This window comes from Hermetia illucens, chromosome 5 (genome assembly GCF_905115235.1).
Source record: "Hermetia illucens chromosome 5, iHerIll2.2.curated.20191125, whole genome shotgun sequence".
Taxonomy (NCBI): domain Eukaryota; kingdom Metazoa; phylum Arthropoda; class Insecta; order Diptera; family Stratiomyidae; genus Hermetia; species Hermetia illucens.
Genome location: NC_051853.1, coordinates 113493788 through 113519349, shown reverse-complemented (window position 1 = coordinate 113519349; position 25562 = coordinate 113493788). Strand labels below are relative to the sequence as shown.

The 25562-nt window shown below is 42.9% G+C and overlaps 1 protein-coding gene across 1 annotated transcript in view; it reads right to left on the bottom strand.

Moving 5' to 3' along the window:
- LOC119657375 (carbonic anhydrase-related protein 10) overlaps positions 1–25562 on the bottom strand; it is a 402093-nt gene that overhangs the window by 106697 nt on the left and 269834 nt on the right. The window contains exons 3-5 of the mRNA XM_038064260.1: positions 22963–23013; positions 3095–3231; positions 2808–3020 (exon numbers count right to left, since the gene is read on the bottom strand). Coding sequence (XP_037920188.1) covers positions 2808–3020; positions 3095–3231; positions 22963–23013 — 401 coding nt within the window. The remainder of the gene's footprint in view (positions 1–2807; positions 3021–3094; positions 3232–22962; positions 23014–25562) is intronic.

Here is a 25562-nt window from a genome sequence, read left to right as displayed (position 1 = left end):
GGCTGACAACAACAGTGCGTGCATTTCATCGTCGTAGCTGTTATCGATTGTGATTTTCGACACTAGATAGGAGAAATTATCAACGGTTTCAAAGTTGTAGTCTCCTATCTTTATTCTTCTCGTTTGACCAGTGCGGTTTGATGTTGTTGGTTGGTTGGTTTTTTGTGCTAAGATTGCCACCTTATGTTTTGTATTGTCTTCATTGATGTGCAGCCCAAGATCTCGTGCGCCTGCTCAATCTGGATAAAGGCAGTTTGCACATCTGGGGTCATCCTTCCCATGATGTCGATATCGTCAGCATAGCCCAGCAGTTGGGTGGACTTAAAGAGGATCATACTCCTCGCATTTACTTTAGCATCACGGATCGCTTTCTCCAGGGCCAAGTTAAAAAGGACGCATGATAGGGCATCTCCTTGTCGTAGACCGTTGTTGGTATCGAATGGTCTTGAGAGTGATCCTGTTGCCTTTATTTGGCCTCGCGCATTGGTCAAGGTCAGTCTCGTCAGTCTTATCACTTTCATCGGTAAACCGAATTCTCTCATGGCCGTGTACAGTTTTACCCTGGCTATGCTATTATAGGCGGCTTTGAAGCCGATGGAGAGATGATGTAACTGGTGTCCATATTCCAACAGTCTTTCCATCGCTTGCCGCAGAGAGCAAATCTGATCTGTTGCTGATTTGCCTGGAGTGAAGCCTCTTTGATATGGACGAAAGATGTTCTGGGCATATGGGACTATCCGGCCTGGCAAGATAGCGGAAAATATCTTATAGATGGTACTCAGAAACGTGATACCTCTACAGTTGCTATGCCTCTTTGCCAGTCGTCAGACATTGATTCGCTGTGTTATACCTTGATCAGAAGTTTGCGAAACGGCTTGACCAATATGGTTCTTAGTAATAGGCTATCTATTTGTCAAAAATCGCAGTCTCCTTGGAATGGCAAATAACAGCCAGAATTTGAAGCGCACGATAATGTAAATCAATGTTACATTTTGTTGCCAACACTATTTCCTTTTGTAATCAATGAAGTACTGCATCTTGTATTGTCTAGGAAACGTAACGAAGCTCAACAAACTGTGTGTATTTGTCTGAGAGCCAAAAAGAGTGGGGAAATACTGCGGTCTCAAATTAGATTTTCAATCACTATTAAAGTTGTTTCACTAAGTAACGCTAACACTCACGAATTGAAAATTACATGTAATCCGCCTTTCGAAGGGATGTAATTTACACATTTCTTTATTTTGGCATATGCAATGCTCAGTAAAATTTCAGTGCAGCTTTATGTAAGATGAACGTGACAGCTGACACAGTGTACTCTCTTCAACTCCAAGCTGGGCCTTTATATGAAGCTTCGGTATTCTAGGAGTTTTTTTTATTTCAGAGAAGAATATTTTAGAAATATACAGAAGAATAAAATCGAGGGAAAGCAACAGGACCTGCCGACATCGCAGCTAAGCTCTGAAAAGCTGAGACCTGGAACCCAACACTCTGGCTCAGGGAGTTTTTCAGTCGGGCTACTGAGGAGCGTAGAACTAAATTTGACTGGCAAACAACATTCCTATATGGCAAAAGAAAGGCAGTCTATCAGAACGATCAACTTACCGTTCCATTTAGTTGCTGTCCCATACCATGAAGCCTTTTGAACGCATTATTGACAACCATATTCATGACATCGTGCAAAAGTCTTGTTTATTAAGACTTGTGAAATTACTGGCGCAATATGCGAGATTAGTCACAGAGAAATACCGTGAGAAGTATCGACCTCCCTATATTGCACTTCTAGATCTAAGGAAGCCGTTTGACCGAACGAAATATAAACTCATTTGGTATGCTTTGTGTCGAAAATCAATAACAGAGGAAATCGCGCATCTAGTTAAATTGCTCTTCTGGTCTACTCAAAACTACGTTATCCGTTCCATTTCAGGCTGATTACGCTCAAATGCCGAAGTTGGCGAGAAGACGCTTTGTCGGGTTTCTGTTTCAAACAAAGGTGAGTGGCTTATGATCCGTGAGCACTGTGTAGGGCTTGCCTTCAGGGAGATACCAGAATTATTTTGTTACGTGGTGCGTGGCTAATAACTCACGACCGTGGGTGCTGTAGTTCGTTGTGCGGAATAATTCAGAATATATACCTTGCTGAGACTTCTTCTTTTTGTCCAGCCTTCGTCCCGTTCACAAGCGGGGTTTTGGTTCCATCAAAAATCTGATCTGGATGCAATCGCGAGGTTTTCGAATCTCCATCTAGCGTATCATCATCAACATTGTTTCGGCCCGCCTTTTGGCCGCTTACCATCGACTTCGATGTTCAGACCAGTCTTGGTGAGTGTATATACCTTGATGACATGATTTCCAGTAACTATAACTTTGCTAACAGTAGTAGGATTTATACCAAATTTTCCAGTATCATGTTCGTTATTATGCTTTCCATAGCCGCAAGTTACTTTTTAATTTTGCGGCAATTTTTCAATGAACGTTCAGATGAAGCATAACAGATAGTTAAATAGGCACAAACTGGTAATAAAACAATTTTAGCCAGCTTTCGTTTTACAAAAATAGCGGACAAGAAAAACTTTGTTATTTACTCTAAAGACAAACACTTATTTTCCTTATATCAAACCATAACTTTAAATTTAGAACTTTATTGTTCTAAAAGTCAAAGGTTTCATTGTATATTTTGATCATGAATGAGAATCAAAGAAGAACAAATGAAGAAAATTTTCAAAAAAAAAGAAATTTCAAACGGGGGGAATTTTATGCAATACTTTGTGTGTTTCAATTCGCATACTAGTTAGCCCATTGCCACTCACCTCTGCTGGAAAAGTGTATCCTTCCACACTGTGTTCTGAACCAAATTGATCGTGAAGTCCGTAGTGTATGTGGATTTCATGAAATCGATATCGATACGACAAAGGACCTCCAGTGATGTTCACCGGTGTCTGCAGGCCGTCGTACATCATGGCGGTATCATTGTCGGCTGTGAAAATTACGCTATGTCCCGTATTCGTTATGGTGCCGCTAATCTGTAATTTACCCGAAGTGGAAGTCATTATCTAGTTAATACACAATAAGGATATTTTGCTTAGCAGATACTCACCCTATGCTTATCGATATGTAAAGGCCTTAAATTAGGATCGAACAGTAAACGCTGTGGCTCTAAATTAACCGGTGATTGTCTACGTCCTTTGTTGCAGAGTGACCATTCGGGGTTAATCAGCCCCCAAAACGCTGGACCTGCAAAGTTTAAAGTAGAATAGCTATAAAAGTGGATAGTTTTCTCTGCGATAATTTGATATTGTTGATATTATATGTTGATTTTCCAAATAAATTGTATATTTTACGTATCCCCCTAAACAGTAAACGCTTCAACTGTTAGACTTTTGCTATTCTTACGAAATACGGATAAGTTTAGAGGTAGACTGGATAAATTTCAAAGGCTGTAAAATGAGGTTGCCGCAATTGTATCGCTTGGTTGCAGTTCCAACTCAAACCTTCACACAATGCATCAGCCTGCACCCGCTGTAAGTAACACTGTTGCAGGTTGTTGATAAATGTTTATATCCAGCTATCAGGACAGATTGTTGAAGGTAACAATGTTGCGGGTACATGGCATGGTGTAACTCACCAACTATTCAAAGAGTTTAAATAAAACGATTTTGGTGCAGATGGGATTACGTGCGAAATGAACTGATAGGTTTGGCGTTTCTGCTATTTTTGCACCAAGGACTAAAATATGTGTTTTCTGTTCGATGTATGAATGCACACATTGTTTTATATGTCAACAATATGGGGAAGAGTGAGCTCCTGGCTTGCAATATACCACAATGTCAATCGGAAAACAACGAAGCAATATTTTGGAAATTTATCATTTGGAACTATGGCATGCATTAGGAGATATTCACGAGGCCCCATTTTACTTCTTTTTGCGGTTTATGTAAAATAAACTCTTTCTAAAGACTGCACGCTGGTAATGGAGACCAAGATGTTATGACCAGTGGCGTAACGTGCCTTGATCACGCCCGAAAAGAGGATATTTGCAATCGATTTGGGGTTGCACCAATCATGGAAATATTGAGGGAGCGACGCCTTTGATGGTAGGGTAACGTAATTAGTGCCAACGAGGAAAGTTCGTTGGGAATATTGGTCTGAACATCAAAGTCGATGGGAAAACACAGTGTATCAAACCATCGTTGGTTTGATACACTGAATGGTAATCTGAAAGCCTCATGACTGCATTCAAATGAGGTTTTTTTTTAACAATATGGAACAACCGATCAAGACGAGCAGAACCTGCTTCTCAACGGGACAAAGGCTGAAGAGGGGTTGACGTATCTATATTGACTTCAGTACTTCTGTTGATCACATGGTTGATCCGGGTAGAGTCACGATGCAAACCACTCTATAGTGTATCAAGCCTTCTTTGTTTCGGTAGAGCGCAGTAACTTTATCTGAGGGGGGCACTCTTAATCTATTATAACTTTGTTGATGATAGTAGGATTTGCACTAAACTTTCCAATATTCTGCTCCACACTACGACTATAATATTGCAATTTAATGGTTCTAGGATGAACTTAGCTTGCAAAAGAAGTAAAGTTACACCTTTTCTTTAAGCAGATATCGATATGAAAAGTATGATGAGGCCTATCGCCCCTTTGATTTTATGGAGGTCTGTCATTTTAACAACTTGCGTTTCGAAAGCTGGAAGTTGAAACCTTTCGTGTGGCAATTGGCACCCTCCTTCTTGAGTCTTGGGGCTCCTTCAAACTCAACATAGAATGATAGCATACACAGTGTGTATGGGGGTTCCCAGTTCCAAACTTTATACCAAGACGGATACTTGGGTATTTCATGCGTCATATTCCTGATAATGTGGGCACTACTAAGTTTTTGAAGATTTGCAAATGAGAAGAGATAAGCAACCGACACATCGACAGCAAAATAGTTTGAAAAGAATTTTATTATAATAACTATTATGTAATTAATTTGTAATTTAGCTCTCATTTCATGTTGTCTAGTAACAAAATTAGTCTTCATTCGTTTCGTTTGGAATTAATTTGAAACAAAAACGAATTTTTTGGAAAATATCAACACATGTACATTGTAAGAATGAGTAAGGACATGCAAGAGTCTAGCTCAGCAGTTTTATGATATACAAGCTTTCGACAACTAACATTTTAAGCAATTCATGTATTGTATGTATTGAGTGTTTATGTTTCTCTGAAAAGGAACTCACATGCAGACAGAAAAGATCTCCGAAAATGATAATAGCCCTCAAGGTGCAAGCATACGCCGTGACTCCCTCACAATATTCCCACTATAGATGAAATTGCTATGCCGTCACGAAGCACTATATCATCACAGAAAAGGGACAACATTTACTTGAAGATTTATAGAACAAGTTGAAATTTATTGTGGTACTTTCTATGAAGTCACAAGTAGAATCATTCTTGTCCGAAAGAGAAGCATAGTTTCCTCAGAGGGGGAGGGGTGGAAGTCAAATGCCCCGGAGTCCATAAATAATGTCATATATAGTCAGAAAAACTGCCAACTTTCAGCGCTATGATAAAAATGCATGCAACTATATGTACAGCATATTCCCCTCTAAACTACCACCATTTATTGTTTGCCTGATGATCGCGGACTTTTAAGTTATTACTTAACAGGAGTTTGGATGTAAGTAGGAATCCTAAAATTCACTTTCGGAGTCCTACGGACGATTTTCATAAAAATCGTTTAAAATCCTTGTTTGCTTCATGGTGATAGAAAAAGCAAAAATCAAATCGAGCTTCCTAAATTGCATTTAACTAGACATATTCTGGATCCGTCCGTCTTTTTCACTGAATTACTTACATATTAAGCTCTTTTCATGTTGACAAACATTTGATACTTGAATTTTTCTAAGCGTTCCATATTGTTCTCCGCTTTTAATGCAGATAAATAATAATAATTCCATGCCATAGATAGGGGTCTTCGGTAACATTACTTTATTTTTTGAATTGCTAATAGGCCATCTAGCTTATATATTTAGTAGGAAGGGTTTGGGAATTGGGGAAAAGAGAGAAAATGTTTAATCTGTTTATCTAGGGTCCTTTCCAAACATAGAGGGAGGTAAACGTTTTAACTGTTCCGGATTACCTGTAAGCCAAAATCCTCCACAGAATTCTGTTAAAGTCATCCGTCAATTTAGCGAAGTATTTTGTGTCACAATACTCAACTTGTCCAACAACGTTTCGATGCCCAGCAAAATGCTGAGAAGTTCAGCATAGTCCACGCCGTGGCAAAGAAATAATTTGCTACTGCGCAAGTTAGGGTAATGGAAGATGCCTGAAAAACTCAATGATACCGGAGCTCGCAGCCCTGTCGATGGTCCTATGAAGAACATAAACGGTCGCTTTCTCAACCTCGACGACGAGCAACTGAAACTGTGGAGAGAATACTTCACCATGGTTCTTAACTGTATCACATCCGGCGAGGTTACTCCTCCTAAAGATGAATAGTCGCCATAAAATGGGGATACGGACTGTTCTTCCAGGCAGAAAAAAACCGTTTCAGCCACGAATGCACTCAAAGAGAGTAAAGAGGTGGGCTTGACGGTCTCCCCATGGAGTTATTTACTTCTGCATCTCCACATTTACTACTTACATCCGTGTAGATATCTTAGAAATCGGAGATCTTTCAAGTAGAGTAGAAGAAGGGGATGCTCACTAATATTCCAAAGAACGTAACAAGTGGAGGGGTATCTGCGTGCTCGTTGCCGTCGCACATTGAGTGGTTCAAACAATCCTGGAACGCATCAAAGAACATATCGGAAGTGGAGGAATTCAATGGATTATGACATCTGCTCTCAAAAATCTCGACTACGCTGATGGCACCTCGTTGCTCTCTCACCGGGTCATGAACCTTGGTTAAATAGCATACAGGCCTATAAGTCTGCTATCTATTCTCTCGAAGGTGTTCGGGAAAGTACTACTTTCAAAAATATCACAACAACTAGTGGAAAACAAAATAATTCCTCCACACCAGTTTGGCATTCGATAGAAGCATGGTACAATCGAACAACCTCACAGGATCGTCTCTGAGATAAGGAGTGCACTGGAGAATAGAAGGTATTGCTCAGCGGTCTTTTTGGATATGGCGCCAGTTTTTGACAAAGTGTGGCACGAAGAATTGATTCTTAAAATAAAGAAGTTAAAAATCTGAACTAAATAATTAACTAATTGTATAATGATCCCTCAACAGAATGAGGTAAAGTATCTCGGTTTGCTCCTGGATAGACGACTAACGTGGAAAAAAACATATTGAGATGAAAGCAATGTAAATGAAGCTGAGAACAAAAAATATGCATTGGCTTCTGAACAGAAAGTGTGTGCTGGCACTCGACTACAAACGCCGGTTCTCCAAAGGCGTCATAAAGCCAATATAAACTTATGCAATTCAGCTGTTGGGTTCAGCGTCTACACATAACATCGAGTTGCTACAAAGACCCCAGTCCGAGATACTATGGATGATGACCAGTGTACCTTGGTATATGAAAAGCGGAAACATCCACAGGGAACTTTAAATTGCGAGAGTGGGAGAAGAGATCTCACTCCAGGTGACAAAGTACAAAGCAAGGTTAGGTTTCGATACTAACCCTTAACCAGAGGACTGCTACAACAGTCTAGTGAAAGTTGATTGAAAAAAAAAAAGTTCTAGAAAGTAAATAAAGACAAACAAAACGTCGGGTATGCAGACTGATCTGTAATCTTACTTTGAGAATAATGCATTTTACAACATTGGCGAGAAATAACTCCGCCATGCAATTAACATAGTATGCTGGTCCCAAGCCCAGGTAAAGGAGGAGGGTTTGAGGCAACGTACTCTGTACTATCCTCAGTAAAACAAAAATAAAATGCTGAGATCAGGGAAAGAGATAAATAGAGTATAGTGGGAGTTATTCTACTACGCTTAATCCTACCTGATCTCTCTTGGTGACAGGCCGCGCGACAGGTCGACCAAGGAAATGCATAGAATGTCGTTACAAACATGATGATCGGATTAAGTCACAGGCCTCGGAGAAATGCTAGCGCGTCCACCTCAGTCGTCGCGGCAGGACGGGCCCCGGTCCTGTCGAGAAATGGGCAAGGGTTCTTGACGTATGGACGGCGTCAGGACGTAAGCAAGTTAGTCCGCACACAATGAACAAAACAAATACGTGTCTGCACGCTAAATGTTGGTACCCTAACTGGAAAGACGGAGGAACTCGCAAGAGCCCTTAGGAAAAGGTGCATTGACATCTGCGCTCTGCAAGAAACCCGATGGTCTGGTGCCAAAATCTGCGATATTGAACGTGAACGCGGTAAAAATGGCTACCAACTTCTCTATTTTGGTAACCCACACACTTAATATGGTGTTGGCATCTTAGAGGGTTCCCATGATGCCATTAAAGAAGTCGAACGATTTGATGATCGGCTGATGAAGCTCACCATTATATTAGCTCCTCCAGCTCCACCAGTCCGTTTTTTCACCCCTTTGCTGACGTTTTTCTGCAGAAACGTTGCAGATCACATGCAACTGCCGCGCATTTATTAATAAGCCATCCCTCTTCAGCTTTCGCCAGAGTAGTTGACATTGCTTCCATTCGGCTTATATTCGAAACTGTTTGGTTAGTTTCACCAGTTTCCACTGTGTCTCTTTCCGTAGCTATAGCACTGCATGGTTTTCTTCTTTGTTAACGGATCCCGATTCTCGTCAGATATTCTGAGCGTAAGCGATGTAAAATGGTGGAACTCTGGAGAATGCTCCCTGCGGAAATTTTCTCCTGTAGTCTGGAAAGCCAAGTGGCAGTCAACATGAATCCTGGTGTCGATTTGCTTCTGGCAGCAACAGTAAGGTGTGCACTCTTGACCAATAATCCGGTTTCTGACAGACTTCTAACTGCAGGCTAGGGAAAATCACACTCATATAATGCTAGGCACCAACGAGATCCGATATAGAGGAGAATGATGCTTTCTACGAACAATTAAACACAGTTGAAAGGAGAATTACGCAACAGTCATGGTAGGAGGTTCAGAGATTTCTGCGACTTCCACGGCCATTGTTTGAGCACAGAGTCTGACATAAGGTCAACTGAGTTTCAACGAGCAATCAGATTGATCACTTTGCGTTCAGCAATAGATGTACCACTTGTCCCCTAGATGTGCGTAACAAAAGAGGCACTGATTTCGGCCTCGATAAGTATTCCCATCTGATGGTCACATGCGTGCGCTTGCGTGTTGCGTCCGCCACTTTCCTCAGGGTTGGAGAGCTGCGACCCCCTAAGTTTAACATCGACCAGCCTCCGCTTCACGCGGGGAACGCTGGCTTGCTGTTCGAATGGCAAATATATCGAGTAACCCGCTTGAGAATATCGAAGAGCATTGTGCTGCCATCAAACACGCTTTTTTTCTGGTGCTACAGAGGCCACGTTGGACGACTGCGAAATTGTGGAAGCGGGTCGGTGAACTTAAACGTTCCTGCGACTGATGGTTAGCGTATCGTTGCCGTGTACGCCATACCAGGGGACAATTTGCTATTGCGCAAGTCATGGAAGGGGAAGATGTCCCGGATCGCAATGATTCCAGAAAAGTATACCGTATCACGAAAGACCTTATATGTGTCCTTCGAAGGACGCCGGCGGTGGACTTCTCATCCACGATGATGAACAACTGGAAAATTGGAAAGAACATTTCACCACGATTCTAAAACGTATTACGTCCGATGAGGTTTCTCCTTTTGTGGATGAAATGGCTAGTCGTCGTAGCATGCGAATACGGCATGTTCCTCCGAACAGAAGAAAAACCATTTCGGCCATCAATTACTCAAACGGAGTAAAGCCGCTGGGTCTGCACCTGTAGTTACTGCTGATCTGCTTCTTCCACTTGTACGGAAAAATTAGGAATCCCAGAGAGGGGAGAACGGGATCCGTTTTGAGTGTGAGATTGGGAGGGATGGCTGCATGCTCCCTGCCGTCGCAAAGAAATAAAGTAATCCTGGAACGCATCAAAGAACTTCTCGAAGTTGGTCTACAGAGAGTAGACTGTATTGACCACATCAACACCCCACGGTTTATTATGGAATAGCGGGTTGCATCTGTTTTTTATCGATCGATTATCGATCATATTCGATAGCGTAAACAGGGAGTGTAACTGTATTGCCCTACTCATGAGGGGCATTCCGGAGAGACGAATATCTATTATCAGACCGGTACGCATCCTAATGCGTAAAATGTCGCTTGTTGCCTCGGGTAAAATTTCGGAGAATCTTGAGGTCCTGTGGCGCGGCAGGATCTGCAGCATTCGAAATTTATTTCGGATGTTGCGGATGCGGACGGGTAGATGGCGCTGAACGTGGAAACTCTCCACTCACGCGTTTTCAGAACGCACCGGGGAAGTGGAGAGCCAGCGGTAAAAAAGTGCCGTTGGTTGGGACAGTAAGGACCGCATGGAAATAAGTCGGTCTCTTCTGTTCCCAACCGCGACACGGAACACTTCAGCGCGATCATAAAAAATATTATAATCAAAAAAATAAGAGTTAAATAGTTCAAGTAAATCAAGTCAAATCATTACAAGTCCAACCTTTTCTTTGCTTTCGATCCGATCTCGACTTTTCTATTTACTGCCCTCGACACCCAAAAGTTACAACGAAAATTCCCCGGGCATCTCACAAGAGCGAGCTTGTCGTGCGAACGGACAATGTTCGATTCCAACAGTGAAGATTAGTTAAATTGGTGACCCCGATAAAAAAAAAAAGAAAAAGTAACAAATTATCCGCCATCGCCGCAATTGGTGAAGTTCTTTTGACGACAAAATTCGTCCGAGCAACACGGCAGAAATAGAACTTTCAAACGCCTTTCACACACCGGACCAGCCATCATTGCCACGACCTTCCGACAATCTTTGCAGGAAATACTATCCGCGCTTCAGAAGTGTTCCCAAGGTGTGTGCGGATTAATGGCGTAAAAATCTGACGACGTTCGTCAACAAAAAGAAAGTGTCGACGAGATCTCCATATTGCATTCCTGTAAACGCCAGACATTTCTTGGTAATCGCTTTGAATTGTGGCTGTGTCGCTCGCAGCTGTTCCGAGTCCGTGCCCAGCTCGCGCCGCTCTTTCTGCATTTTCTTTTCATCTTGGACAACGGCTCGTGGACAAAAGGAAAATCAGAATTGGGCAGAGTCCAGCCCGCGATCAGGTTCAGAGCAGCAGAATTCTACATCATCAGCAGCCGTGACATCTCTAACAACCTGACCGCCAACACTTTCATCATCATCATCATCATCGTCTTCCTCGTCTTCTTCAGACATAGCCACCATCGTTGCCACCGCAGACGTCGTAGCCGCTGCAGACGCCGTAGCCACCGCCACCACAGCGGACAATTAAGTCATTTGCTAAATTAAGTGATTTCGTGCATACATTGTTACAACAAATTAATTTAAATATTATAAATATAAAAAAAAGGAAAATCAATAAAATTAAAGCCGCCGCAAGAGACGGCGTTGAGGTGTTTCGAATCGCGGGTTCTCTGTTTTCCCGGTGTTTTTGGTCTGCGCTGGAGAGCGTCCGCTTCGGTCGTCGTTTTTCTCGGTTCGTGCGTGCATTTGTGGGTACGGCCTGCCGTGTCTGTGTAAATTTCACCGCGTTTCAGTATAAACTCACCGCGTCTGCATCGCAATCTCGTACTTCTCGGTAGGAAAAATGTCGTTTGAAAATAAAGACGCGGCAGGCCCATCGGATCCACAAGTGACCGCCCTCGCCGTACGCGTTCCTCCGTTTTGGCGGCGGAACCCCGAGCTGTGGTTCGTGCATTTGGAAGCACAGTTCCAAATGTCCGGCATCACATCGGACGCGACCCGTTTCAACTACGCGGTGGTCGGCCTGGACGAAGAGTCCATACTTCTGGTGTCCGACGTAGTGAAGTCGGCATCGTATGCTCAGCTCAAGAGCGAGTTGATCAGGCGCCTGTCGGCAAGCGAGTCGGCAAAATTAGACCACTTGCTGGCGGGTTTAACGTTGGGCGATCGAACTCCCAGCCAATTGCTTCGTGAAATGAGGCAATTGGGTGGGAGCAAGATCGGCGACGACCTGATCAAGTCGCTCTGGCTGCGTCGGCTCCCGGAGGGCACCCAGGCGATCCTAGCCTGCGTCTCCGGTTCCTTGGAGGAACTAGCAGCAACGGCCGATCAAGTACAGGAGGTGTACGTTCGCCCAACCATAGCGGCCGTTCAACCACCGTCGGATGAGGTCGGCGACTTACGGCGCGAGATCGCGGCCTTAACTGCCAGCGTGGCCGAGATGCGGGCGACGTTGGACGCTCAGCGTTCGAGTGCCAGGCCGCGAGCTCGCTCACGGTCTGCCACATGAAAAGGGCGTTCGGGTAGCAGGTCGTCAAGACAGCCTGCGGACCAGGGTATTTGCTGGTATCATCGTAACTTCGGAGATAAAGCGACAAGATGTACGCTACCTTGCAAATTCGCGCCTACCACAAAAAACTAGGTCCGCGGGGGGTCTTGGCGACGGCCACCCAGAGCGCAGCGCCACGTCGCCTAACTATTTTCGACCCCCTCAGCAGGCGCAACTACCTCGTCGACACGGGTGCGGAGGTTTCGGTTCTTCCCGTACCCCAGCATCATCGACTATATCCACAACCCCTCAAGCTGGCGGCAACAAATTCCTCCCGCATCAATACATACGGGTACAGGCAAGTGGACGTGAGTCTTGGCTTGCGTAGGACGTTTCCGTGGCGTTTCATCCTGGCGGATGTCAGCTTCCCCATATTAGGCGCAGACTTCTTGTGTCACTATGGGTTGCTGGTGGACTTGCAACATAAGTCCCTTATAGACCCCACAACCAAACTAAATTCGTCGGGCCAAATGGTATCTCACGCTGACAATAACCTTTCCGTTCTTTTGGAAGACATCTCCGACTCTCGTGTTCGGACACTCCTCCAAAAGTTCAGCCAGATAACTACCGAGTGTAGTCTCTCGAAACCAGTAAAGCACAATGTGCAGCACCACATAAATACTACTGGTTCCCCGATTTTCTCAAAGGTGCGTCCTCTACCACCCCAGAAACTGGCTATCGCGTGGAAAGAATTTGAACAACTTGTTCAACAGGGTATCTGCAGGCCCTCAAACAGCTGTTGGTCTTCCCCTTTACATATGGTCCCTAAGCCAAATGGCGAATGGCGTCCCTGTGGGGATTACAGAAGGCTAAACGCACAGACTGTTCCTGACCGATATCCAACCTTTTCTTTGCTTTCGATCCGATCTCGACTTTTCTATTTACTGCCCTCGACACCCAAAAGTTACAACGAAAATTCCCCGGGCATCTCACAAGAGCGAGCTTGTCGTGCGAACGGACAATGTTCGATTCCAACAGTGAAGATTAGTTAAAGTCCAAAGAGGCAACCGAGAGGGTTGCTGCCTGTCATCGATATAATAATTTTTTCGGTGACATTCTTCATGCTACCTTCTTTGGTGGACGCCAACAAATTCAATGGACTATGACATCTTTCCTCAAACACCGCGACTACGTTGATGATATCTGTTTGCTTTCCAACAAGGTCATAGACCTTGGCCAAATGATTCTAGATTTAAAAAGAGAGACAAGTAGAGTTGGACTGAGACTAAATACCATGAAAACCAAGGTTCTCGATCTGAAGGGTAATCGCATTCTTCCTATCTACATAATTGGCCAGACCATCTCTCTCTTGTTGAGCATGATATTTACGCCTTCAATATCTACGCATATGTTCAGTTTAAAGGGGGCTCCTCATACATGTGAAAGGGGTGTACATTTTTTTCACAAATATCATCATGTGGGGTATTTAAAAATGATCTTTTTTCTGATATTGTATGAAACTTGGAGATAGCCCCCCCCCCCCCCCCCCCATGAGGACAGGATTTTTCTTTCTTAGCTTTTCTTAGTTAGTTGCATATCAGTGTCAATTATCGGAGGTAGACATGTGGATGTGTATTGAATGCGCCCGTACGGCTTGCGAGTAGTATCCGGCATACGCTAATGCATTTTTTTTAATTAAGTTGAACTCAGTATTTATGTCTTTGATATGCATCTTGGAGTTTGGAAAAATATGAAGGAATATAATGGCAAATCATGCATGGAGAGTTTTTCACATAAGATGAACACAAAGCCTTTATACCCAAAGTGCTCAGTTTCCGGCATCCGCACTTTTTAAGTTCAGGACGATTTCGAAACCGAGTGTAGACTGTTTTATAAAAGTGCCACGCCCATAAGCGTGCAAAATCTAAACAAGTCATCACAAATTCAAATGTTATTTTCTTTGGGGGTAAGGTTGGACTCCCGCAAAAGTATGCTGTTCGAATACCAACTAAACACCTCCCTGTCATCAATGAATTAGCCTGAAACCGTTTGACATATTACTTCGGGCTAGCCCTCCCGCTCTCCCGCCTTTGGGACCCTTCAAGTCAAGGAATTCCTTTCACCAACAGCAGGGGAGGTAAGAAAGGAGTTGTCAGTTCAGAGAACCCCTCACCGTCCGATCCCTCCGCCGGTCGAGTTAAATCTTCTTCGCAATAAGCAGAGCCCGAACATAATGCGCAATACGATTCCAGCTGTCAGCGCTCTTCTGCATCTCTCTGACAATGTTGTCTGGAGAGAGCTCCCCTGTATATGGATAAAGCTGCTGACGACAGCCGTCCTACCTTTCGCAAGAGAAAAAAGTATGTTCAGCGTCGTCCACCACTCCATTGCAAAACACACAATCAGGAGATCGCGCTTTCCCGATCTTGCGCAGGTAAGACTGAAAACCTGGGTTGGGTTGGGTAAGGAAGTAATCAATCTCACCGTGCTTTCTGTTCAGCCACGGGTCTTATTTGTCGATGAGCCGAGCAGTCCATCTACCCCCTAGCTCATTTTCCCGAGAAAGTTGCCACTCGGAAAGGGTGCGTTGACGTTCTTCTCGAGCAACCATTTCTGTTAAGTTTTCGCCTTTACGACGGTAGATAGCTTTGCGCTCCTTGGCAAGGAGAGCAACGGGGATCACTCCCGCGATCACCATCACAGCCGGTTCGGAGACGGTGCGACAAGCGGACGCCACTCGGAAAGCTCCCCGCCTCTGCACTCTTCTTGTCAAGGGTATCAGCCCATACCTCCTCACCATAGAGCAGAACTGACTGCGTTGCTCACATAAGGAGTCGTCTCCTAGTTGATATAGGGCCCTCGACATTCGCCATTAGCCGACTCAAAGCCGCGACTCCAGCCCTGTCCACTCATCTTTGAGTCGAGCATTAAACCAAGGTATTTAACTACTGGTTTTAACTCTATACTAAACTCGCCGATTGATGTGGGACGCAGGGTCGGGATTCTCCTTCTGGTCAAGATAACTAATTCGGTTTTTTCCAGCGCAAGGTAGAAACCGTGAGCAGTCATCCATCTGCTTACCCGTCGTATCAATATGCCAAGTCTGCTTTGCACCTGTTCAACAGTACGCCCGGCAACAAGTGGCGCAACTTCGTCTGCATAACAGACCAGGCGAAGGCGAAGAGCTCTTCGGTCATATCGAGTCTCAATAGACTATCATAGGAAGCATTCCAGATGTCCGGCCCTCGGATAAATCCCTGTGCTACTCCCGACGTGATTTCCATCCTTCTCTGGCCATCTAGCGTCCCATAGAGCAAGGAGCGGTCATTTAGATAATCCCTGAATATTTTCAAGAGATAGCTTGGCACGTGAAATGAGTTTTCTAATGTGCCTGGCATATCTATCCAGCTTACGGGATTGAAGGCATTCCTGATATCAAGCGTTATGGGGAGCACTATCCATCGAGATGGGCGGCTGTATGCTTCTGCTGGATGAAGCGCGAATCTGGCCACTTTCCAACGACAAGGGAAAATTCCCTCCTTCAAGCGAGCGTTGAACGTCTCAAGCAGCAATTCTCGCCGTTGGCGGAACACCAATTCGTAAACTTCCGCCGGGATACCATCAGGGCCTGGCGCCTTCTTGCTTTTCATAGTGAGAGCTGCTTCTTCGAGCTCCCTCATTGTGAAAAGGGGGCACTCCTCGATGCTTTCCGCGCTGTTGGCATCAGCCCGTACAAGATGTCTGAGGAACAATGCGCGTACAATGCGGCCCATCTGGGAGAGCCCCGATTTTCCGGATGACAAGCTTATAGCCAAGTCTCCACGGGTCCTCATTTACGTCGTTGACAAGGTTCTGCCAGCCGCGAGCTTTGCTTTTATTTCTAGCGCTGCTCCTTTTTGCTGATCTATACTGTGCCTCTATAGCGCATGCCTCGTTGTCGCCCGGTTGTCGCCGCCATTTCCAGAATCCGTTTCCTTCTGGAGGCTGACCGAGGCATGCCCCATTCAAGGGCCCTGGAATTGAAATCACCGCCTACAGGATTCGTCCCTCCGTGCTTGAAACGGTGTCCTCCAGAGCATCAAGCCGGCGGCGAAAACCCGGCATGTCTCGTTCGGCTTCAGGTAATGGTAACGTTTGGATAGAGTGTTTAGCTTGGTTTGTGTAGCTTTATAAGCACTTTTAGCGGATCCGATCAAATGTCGGGTTTTATGCACAAATCCTGCATAAGCTTGCTACCCATCCACAAGTTTCACCAAAAGGATAAAAAACGAATAGCCGATGGATAGAGTCGCCTCAATAAAGTCATGCTTGCCTGCTCAATTGCTTGGTCCCCAAAATAAAGTCAAAAGTTTTTGGAGGTTTGGAATTTGCAGAAAAATGTCAAAAGAGCAAATCCGGCATTAGATTCCAATATTCCATCTTACCCCTTTCTGGGTTTCTCTGGAGATTTTATTACTCTTTAGTAATACTTGATTACATAATGCCGGGTTGGCGGAGAAGAATAGATATTAACTGGCATGCAAGCAAGTTCAATGCATGCAGCTGGTCATTGAGTTTGGTCAAGTATTGCTCTGTGTTATTAACTTACAGAGAAAAGGCATAAAGTTTTGGGGTAAATAGCACATTTCGTGGGTAACTGCTTATCTGCAACATAACTAAATTTTTCCCTTGTAGAATAATTGAATAGTGCAATGCAATTTAGGATGCAAACACATTTGCCTTATATATAATACTATGTTCTATTACTGCTACTTTCCACTATGATATATTGTACATAAAGTCCCTGAATTCTCTTAGACGGCCTCAGAAATCAGTAACCTCTATACATCAAATTGCTGACGCGACGAAACTAATAAGTTTTCTCAGAGTTCTACTCACACACTTGCTCCCTCCTATGAGGAAGGAAATTGAATTTCCGTTGGATGCTTTACTTCATCTCACCGCTGCGGGAAACAAGATATTCTCCCTGGCGTACTCCTTAATCATCATCATCGGAGCACTCATCAATCTGTTCGTCATGCCAATGAGCTTAAAATAAAAATACTTGCTTCCAAGTGGCTTCTCAATTGTTATCGGACCCGGAATGGAAACTGTGCCAGCTACGGTATTTATAGTGCCGTGCCAGCACTCGAGTCCTGTATACGGGCTCGACGTATCTACAACTTCATCGAAACAGAGATTATCGGAAACGCTACTATTCCTGGATCACATTCGAAGCGAACTGTTGTTAGAGTTTCTAGAATCCTTGACATTTTACACTGAGAAAGGTTCGTGTGCGCACTGTTGCATCCTTTCTCACGTTACCGTGTTTAATCGCTTTCCACGATAAGTTGTTCGTGCCTAAGAGGTTTTCACAAGATAGAACGAAATGTCGCCCTCGCACCGGATTTAAATCCACTTATTTTTTGTGTATTTTTGAAATATATGTATGTATCCAGGAAAAGCATGCATGAGCTTGAGATACGTTTGTCATTGTTTGTTTTCACTTGAAAACGTTTATCACAAACATGGCCCCGAGCTACTGATGATTTTTCAAAAGGGTTGTAGCTTCTGTATTTTATTTGTGGAGGATATGCATCAAGACGTAGATGCAGTGGTTTATTCCAGATCTAGATCATGTGCTATCTTTCCCATTCCTCCAATATTATTATATGAATATGAATTGTGGGTCATAAGCCTAACAGTAGATATGTGGTATTACTTGGCTTACATTTTCAAGATATCTAAAAACTGAACAGTTTCGATGATGTTAAGAAATAAAAAGTCCCTAATTCTTCAGCCATGCGAATAAAGTCACTCATACTGACAACGTCTCCCCATTATTCGAAAAAAAGGCAAAACTAATTTTCTTAGTGCGTGGAACACGTTCATTGTATTCCACATGGTTTGCAAAAAGCTAACCGAACTTACAAGGGCAAGAGAAGAAGAAGATTAATCTGAAGTAATGGCTACTCGTATAATAAGCTACTCTTTTAATTACGTGCTATGCACCTTCAACCTCAAGGCAAACCAGAAAATATATTTTACCGAGGCGAATCGGAAGGAGTCAGCTCAAGGCATTTCTTACCTATAATCTTTGAGGAATATTTAGATATAAGGTACCCTTGTAAATGAAATACCAACCGAAAAGGAGGTGCTAAAATAGTGTTTTCTTCGAATATAATCATGTGGATATCAGAAAAGAGATCTTGATTGGAGCCTTACGATCTTGGATTTAACTTCCTTTGCCAAGTAGAGAATAGTGACGATAGAAAATATAAACCTTAAGCGGGATAGAACTCATCCTCATCCAGAAAATATGAAAACAAAGGTCACAAAATAAATCCTGCTCTGGTAATAAAGTTAATAATATATTATTTATGACGGTCAAAGAGTAGTAAAGGCCTCAGGAAGAAACGCGGGTAGGTACCCCAATGGAGCATAAAACCTGTGAAACGCCTGCTGAATCAACACCAATTGCTCGACTACCGAACTCTATCTCCACCTCAACGTGGTGACCGCTGTAAGCTCTTTCTTAACGAAAAGCTGCAGACGGAGAAGGATGAAACCGAGCCTCCCGCCCCTAAAAACGGGACAAATTGTATTAACTAGTCCTCCAGGCTGGGGGTTGGATAGGGCTGACATCCTTTACGGAAAACCGACGTTACGAAGCCAAGAAGGAGCTTAGAACAGGATGGGATTTAAAAGGACAAATCCGACGTTACGAAGCCAAGAAGGAGCTTCAAACAGGATGGGATTTAAAAGGACAAATCCGACAAAAACAACGGAATAACGATTTGCGCATGGAAAATGTGCTTCTTGTACAGCAATGGAGCTGCCAAGCAGCTAGACGATACCCTGTCCCAATATAGGGCTGATGTAGCAGCGTTGGAACAAATGCGCTGGACAGCGACCGGTTTCCAGGTGAAGAGCCACTATACCATATAATGTAGTGGCCATCCATGTGCTCGGAGTAGGTTTATTAGTCAGTCAAAAATGAAACCTTTTATTGGATTTCAAAGCATAAGTGAACGGGTAAGCACTCTGCGTTCGCGAGAAAAATTTCGAAATATATGGTCCTTCAGAGAAGACTGCAGATTCGGAGAAGGATGAGGCAGTAGAACGAACCCTCGAAGCCTGCCCTAGATATGATATCGAAATCATACTTGCAAACTTTAAGAGCCAAGTAGGGACGGAGCCCGTATGCTGATGATAGATTGGCTTCCATAGCTTACGCAAAACTACCAATGATAACCGCAGTTTCGCAGGAAATGGTGTTTGGATGTACCTGGTTTGTCCGGAAAGCGATCCAAAAACATACATGGGCCTCTCCAAATGGGACCACTTTCAACCAAGTTGATCACGTGCTAAACGGAAGCCGCCACCTCTCAGCTTTGATGAATGTCAGAATATATAGGGGGGCCAATATAAACTCAGACCGACGAGCCAACAAGATAGGCTCTGACAACCAAGTGAAAGTGACCGCTGAAACAATCAATAATAGGGTCTTCTGTAAGATCTATTAGAGGGACTGGATACCCCAACAACCGCAACTAACAGGGTTCATGTAGATGAAGCGCCAACAAATGTTCTTCACAATCACCTGAAAAACGTTATCTTTAGTAGCACCACAAACAGGTTTGGTCCCAGCTGCAAAAAGTCGAAACGGATGGTTCGAGGATGAATATAAGCAAGCAATGGAACGAAGGAACGCGGGCAGGCGCAGACTTATCACGAACTTTCTCGAGTGGAGAAGCGACTTCACAGAAAGAAAAAGAAAGCAGGCATCCGGCACGCAAATATCGGAGATTTGGAAGTCCCGCCAATTGAAGACGAAGGACAAATGCTGCCAATCCATTGACTTAAAAATCATAAGCCGCCAGGAGCCGATGGAATTACAGCTGAATTAGTTAAGTGTGGAGCCGACCACCTAAAACAAGTAGTTCATCAACTGATGCTCAAGGGTTAGGACAGCGAGTTAATGCTGGTAACGATGGAATTACAGCTGAATTAGTTAAGTGTGGAGCCGACCACCTCAAACAAGTAGTTCATCAACTGATGCTCAAGGGTTAGGACAGCGAGTTAATGCTGGTAACGAGCCATTATATATCCCATACGTAAGAAGAGAGAGATCGTGCAGTGCAGCAATTATAGATGTGTCACGTTGCTGAGTATCATCTATTTGATATTCTCCGCTATTTACAGAGACACCATCCTCTTCAAGTTCACCCAACTACTGGCTGACGATATTCAAAATTTTGGGAAGAGTAACCGGATATGTACAATCTACTTTTATCCAGATTGGCTGCATGTAGGCAAGACGGAGTGTATGGTGGCAACGGCAGCAACAAAAGCAAAAGAACCAACAACATCCAATCGCACTGATCAACTAAGAAAAAGAAAGGTATTCGTCGCGTTTGAGAGAAGAATCCTCTCAAGAATTTTCGAGTTCCTAGAAGCAAATTGACGATTCAGTAGTCTACGTAGCGAAGAAATTCATGAGCGATATAACGACCGCCTGGTTTTCGATAAAATCTGACTCAATAGATTGCGGTGGGTGCGTCACCTAATTCGTATGGGTGAATCCAGCCCGGAAAGACTATAAAGGCAATATTAATGAAAGAAGAAGAAGCGTAGGCCAGGGCGCCCGACCACTTTTAGGGATATTGAACTGGTGGACTTCGGCGCAAAGCCAGGATGTTTGGAGTTCCTTAATTAGGGTGGCCTAGACCGGATAACGATTTTTGATTGCGTTGTTGGTGATAATGCACTATTTATATATTTTCGAAATTTGCTGGTAAATCCCCCTAAATCTAATCCAGGCATAAAAAAATATAAATATATACATATATGGAAGTATTGACACCTCCGAACAAGTATAGCTTAACTTCATATTCCTCGAAAATGCTGCCTCGATGCAGTACGTGCGGAAGCATAAACCAACAAATGGACCACGATCTCGGAGGATTCGAATAGTATCCTGCTATTAATAACATAGTAGGTAAACATTGTCCAATTCATGTAAATTTACTGTACCGCAAAACACCACAGAACATCAAGGTTATACTAAAGTGAGTAGTTGAGCAAATTAAATTCGTTTACACTGTGAACTACTATGAGAAGTTAGTCAGATGTCTCTCGCTGTCCCGAGCACAGTATATCTACAGCGCACTAAGTATCTACCTGTGGTTTAGGGCCTATGATGTGTATGGATAAGTTTCCGTAATACCTTTGCAAGTATGAGTGCTGCCTTTTAGATATAATGTGGTCCCGAGTGCCAAGTTTATTGTAAATATCCTTCTAGTGGGCTGCTCGCACAGCAGCGACTGCTTATTTGTAGGACGGTTCGCATACTTATGGACGTTACGATTAGTTTTATCGGTATGGACTTATGATAGTGTCCTTTTAAAGTTTTGTGTAAAATAAAATCTTATTATCGATTCAATGTCTGTCTGTCCGTCTTTTTTTTTTTAGGAAAAAGCGCTGGTCTTTATACGTCAGATAGATAGATAGATAGGCTTCGCGTTGAATATGCCCAAAAACAGAACACTCCCTTAGGGACACCCGCGGAAAGAACATCCTCTTGGGGTTTGGTATCGGTGTCATACCAGAGCCTCCGTTTTCGTAAATAGCTATCGACAATAGAAGCGATATATGTGGGAAAACCAATATTTGCCTGGCATTTCCGTATTAGGTTCCAATTGGTGGGATTGAGCGCATTCTGCATCAATGGTTGATCTGGCTCTACGGAACCCATACTTTCGGTCTGAAATGTCCGTTCGTCTGTCTGTCACACCCAAGTTACTCGGAAATAGCTGAACCGATTGTCACCAAATTTGGTGTCAACATGTAGTCTGTATACCTCTTTACATGCAGCGAATGACATCATTTAACGTTGAGATAAAGGGGGGGGGCTGGCCATATATTTATTTTCATTTTGGGTGACACACAGGGAACTTAAGATTCAAAAAGTGTACTCCTGTATTTCAAAAATTAACTAGAAACTCCGCCTTAAGTTCATTCTAGAAGTACAAAATTTGGTAGCAGGCGATAGTGAAGGACACAATTCTGAAATCTAACTATTATTAACAAAGTTATAGAAAGCTAAAGTTTTGCATTTCACGTAAATTTATTGCTCTCCAAGGTGGAAAAAACGTGCATAGAGATGAACACAAAGCACCGAGTTTCCGGTATTCTGACTTGTTTCTCGCGGACAATAATTTCAAATCACCATTCCAAAGCCAAGTTCCACGATTGATAAAACGTTTTTAGGGCTTGGTGAGTCCGAGGGTTGTATGTTGTTTATTGCCCTTTTGGGTCAATACTACATTTTTCAACACACGTAATAGTCGGCAATATCAACTGTAATCAAGGACGATATAAAGGTGCGACGGTCTCATAATGAAGCGATAATGATAACATCTTAACCCATCCGCATTCGTATATTCGTCATAAAATGTAGGTGATAAGATGAGACAACCGTTTAGAAAACTGCAAAACTTTTCGGCATCATGGAGATCGCATGTAATGAGGGTACAGCAGGCTCGTTACAGATCTTTGCCAAAACGTGCCTTGATTTGCTTACTATATTTGATGTGAACATCTTTTTAGATCGAATACACTTACCTGATATGCCATCATATGTCCACCAATCCTCCCAACTGACCGCAAATATACCTAAAATGGATAAATACACCATTAGACATATAACAAATCGTTTTTTTTAGATTTTTTTAAAAACAAAACCTTACTTAAATTGGGTTAGTGAATATCGGTCCTTTCTGTCTTAATGTCTGTCACACGCACCACTCTCGGAAACGGCTATATCCATCGATATGTACCAATGCAAACTGTCAAATTGCATATACACAGTAAAAGTATGGTTTTCTGTGAATTTTAAAGAAGCGAGGGAGGAGTCTTCCCATACAAGCGAAGAGAAGGTGACATGTTGCCATATATTATGACGGAGTATTCACTTTTGCGTGCTACTGACAATCAAGGTTTTAAGATTTGCACTGAAGCGACTACTTTGATCTATTAATTACTAAAAATATAATATTATACTCTTTTTAACTTTATTTGAATAGATATATACCATATAGTGGTAGCTTCGTGATTTTTTTCAGATTTTTGTGCTCTTTTCTCACTCCCGCACTCACCGCGTGATCATTAAATGTCAGAACTGAGAGCAGTTTTGGAAAGTACTAATATAGATCCTTGATTTGACTATATTTGGTGAAAAAAATGTGACACTCCTTCTGCATGTTTGGAGACCTCCCCTTAAAATCCACGTAAAACAACTCACGGTATGTATGAGCGTTGGCAGGTTCCACCTTCTTTCCTAATTTGGTGTCCATGGGTATAATCGTTTCTGAGAAAAATGCATGTGACATATTCGTTTTGAGAATGATGGGGTCCTAAGTCCGCATCAACTTAATGCTGGACCGGACCAAATGGGCAAACAGGCAGACAGTAAACCGAAAATTTGGTGCCGTTGTACTCGTTTTGAAGCAACGGTAATTTGACGGACAGTCAACCGATTTTAATAAGACTTTCTTCTACACATAAATCTACAAAATCAAGATGACTCTATATTATAAATTGACCTACAAATATATCTTCTCTGTTCATACTAAGTTAATAACTTCACCAGAAGCTCCTAAATTCATCTTAGAGCTTTACAGAAACGTAAAGCACAATGTAAGACTTAATATTAGAAGGAAATCGTACTATTATAAACAAAATAATAATAGATCGAAATTCTGTTTGTCGTCAGAATTTATTGTAAAATCAGGTAGCACTGAATACCTGTATAGCATTAAAGTGAATAGTCCGAAGTGTTAAATTCATAGGCCTTATGACCTACAGCTATGTACAAATGTAATCGATAACTTCACATATGAAATGTACAAAACGTTTTGTATCTAAAGCGCCGAATTTCCGGTTTTCGATTTGTTTTTAACGTTGTCTTGTTGTTATACTGGTGTGCATGTAAATTGAATGGTTGCTGCAACTGTTCGAGCCGGTTACTTGCTTCGAAGCAAGATTACATGAAAGATAGAAATCATTAGTCCATGTTCCTCTATGGCTACATAGTCACAGAAATAGTGAGTACATATGATAAACAAACAACCCAGTTCCGGTATCCATATTTATTTGCTAACGCTTGAAATGATGACTAATCCACCCCTAGGAAAGCATTCATTTTGCATTTGGATACAGTGCAGGAGCCAATGGAATAACTCTAGCCCATTTTACTTTCAACGTTTGAAAGCCAGCAATGCAAATGAAGATTAATAGAGTCAGAGTGGATCTCTTCTACCAAAAGATTGTTGTATAACATAACGTTCGTGCCTTTTTGCCTGTTATGGTCCAGTATTCTCATCAATGAGTGAAGGTCATTGGATGCTGCAGAATTCGTAATAACTCATGCACACTGAAGGGAATTCGAAGTACTCTCGATAGAACCTAAAAATGATTCGTGTTCTCACACCGGAAATATACAATATCTGTCACAAAAAGGGAATCGCATGTTTGCAGTGAATGTGAATATAAAAATTAATATATTAGGTTGTTGCAAATGAAATGTCGGATTTTTCAATGAAGTGAAGTTAGTTATGATTTTAATGTTTAAAACTGCCGCAAGGTGACTCTGGTGGTATGAGATAATTGAGTATAAATAGTCGTTCGTTCGATCAAGGAGTCATTTCAGTTTCAATCGTCATTGAAGTTCCAAGTAAAACTCAAAGAAAATAGCATGGAAGGGAGTCAAAAACGTCTACTTTTTCTATATGAATTTAAACTTGGTCACAACGCAGCGGAGGCAACCAGAAACATTTGCAGAGCATTTGGAGTTGACGCAGCAAACGAACGAACGACACAGCGGTGGTTCGAAAAATTCCGATCAGGCGACATGGCCCTCCAAAGTGAACCTCGTGGACACCCAGGACCATCGATCGACAACGACGAGTTGCGTTTGATAGTGGAATCTGATCCCCGATCATCGATTCGTGACATTGCAGAGAAAATAGGCGTACACTATTCGACAGTATCTCGGCACTTACAACAGCTTGGAAAGGTGAAGAAGCTTGATAAGTGGGTTCCGCATGAACTCAACGAGCAAAACATGGCGCTGCGAATGGAAATATCCAGTTCTCTACTCGACCGCAACAGGAACAATCCCTTTTTGCGCAGAATAGTGACATGCGATGAAAAGTGGATATTGT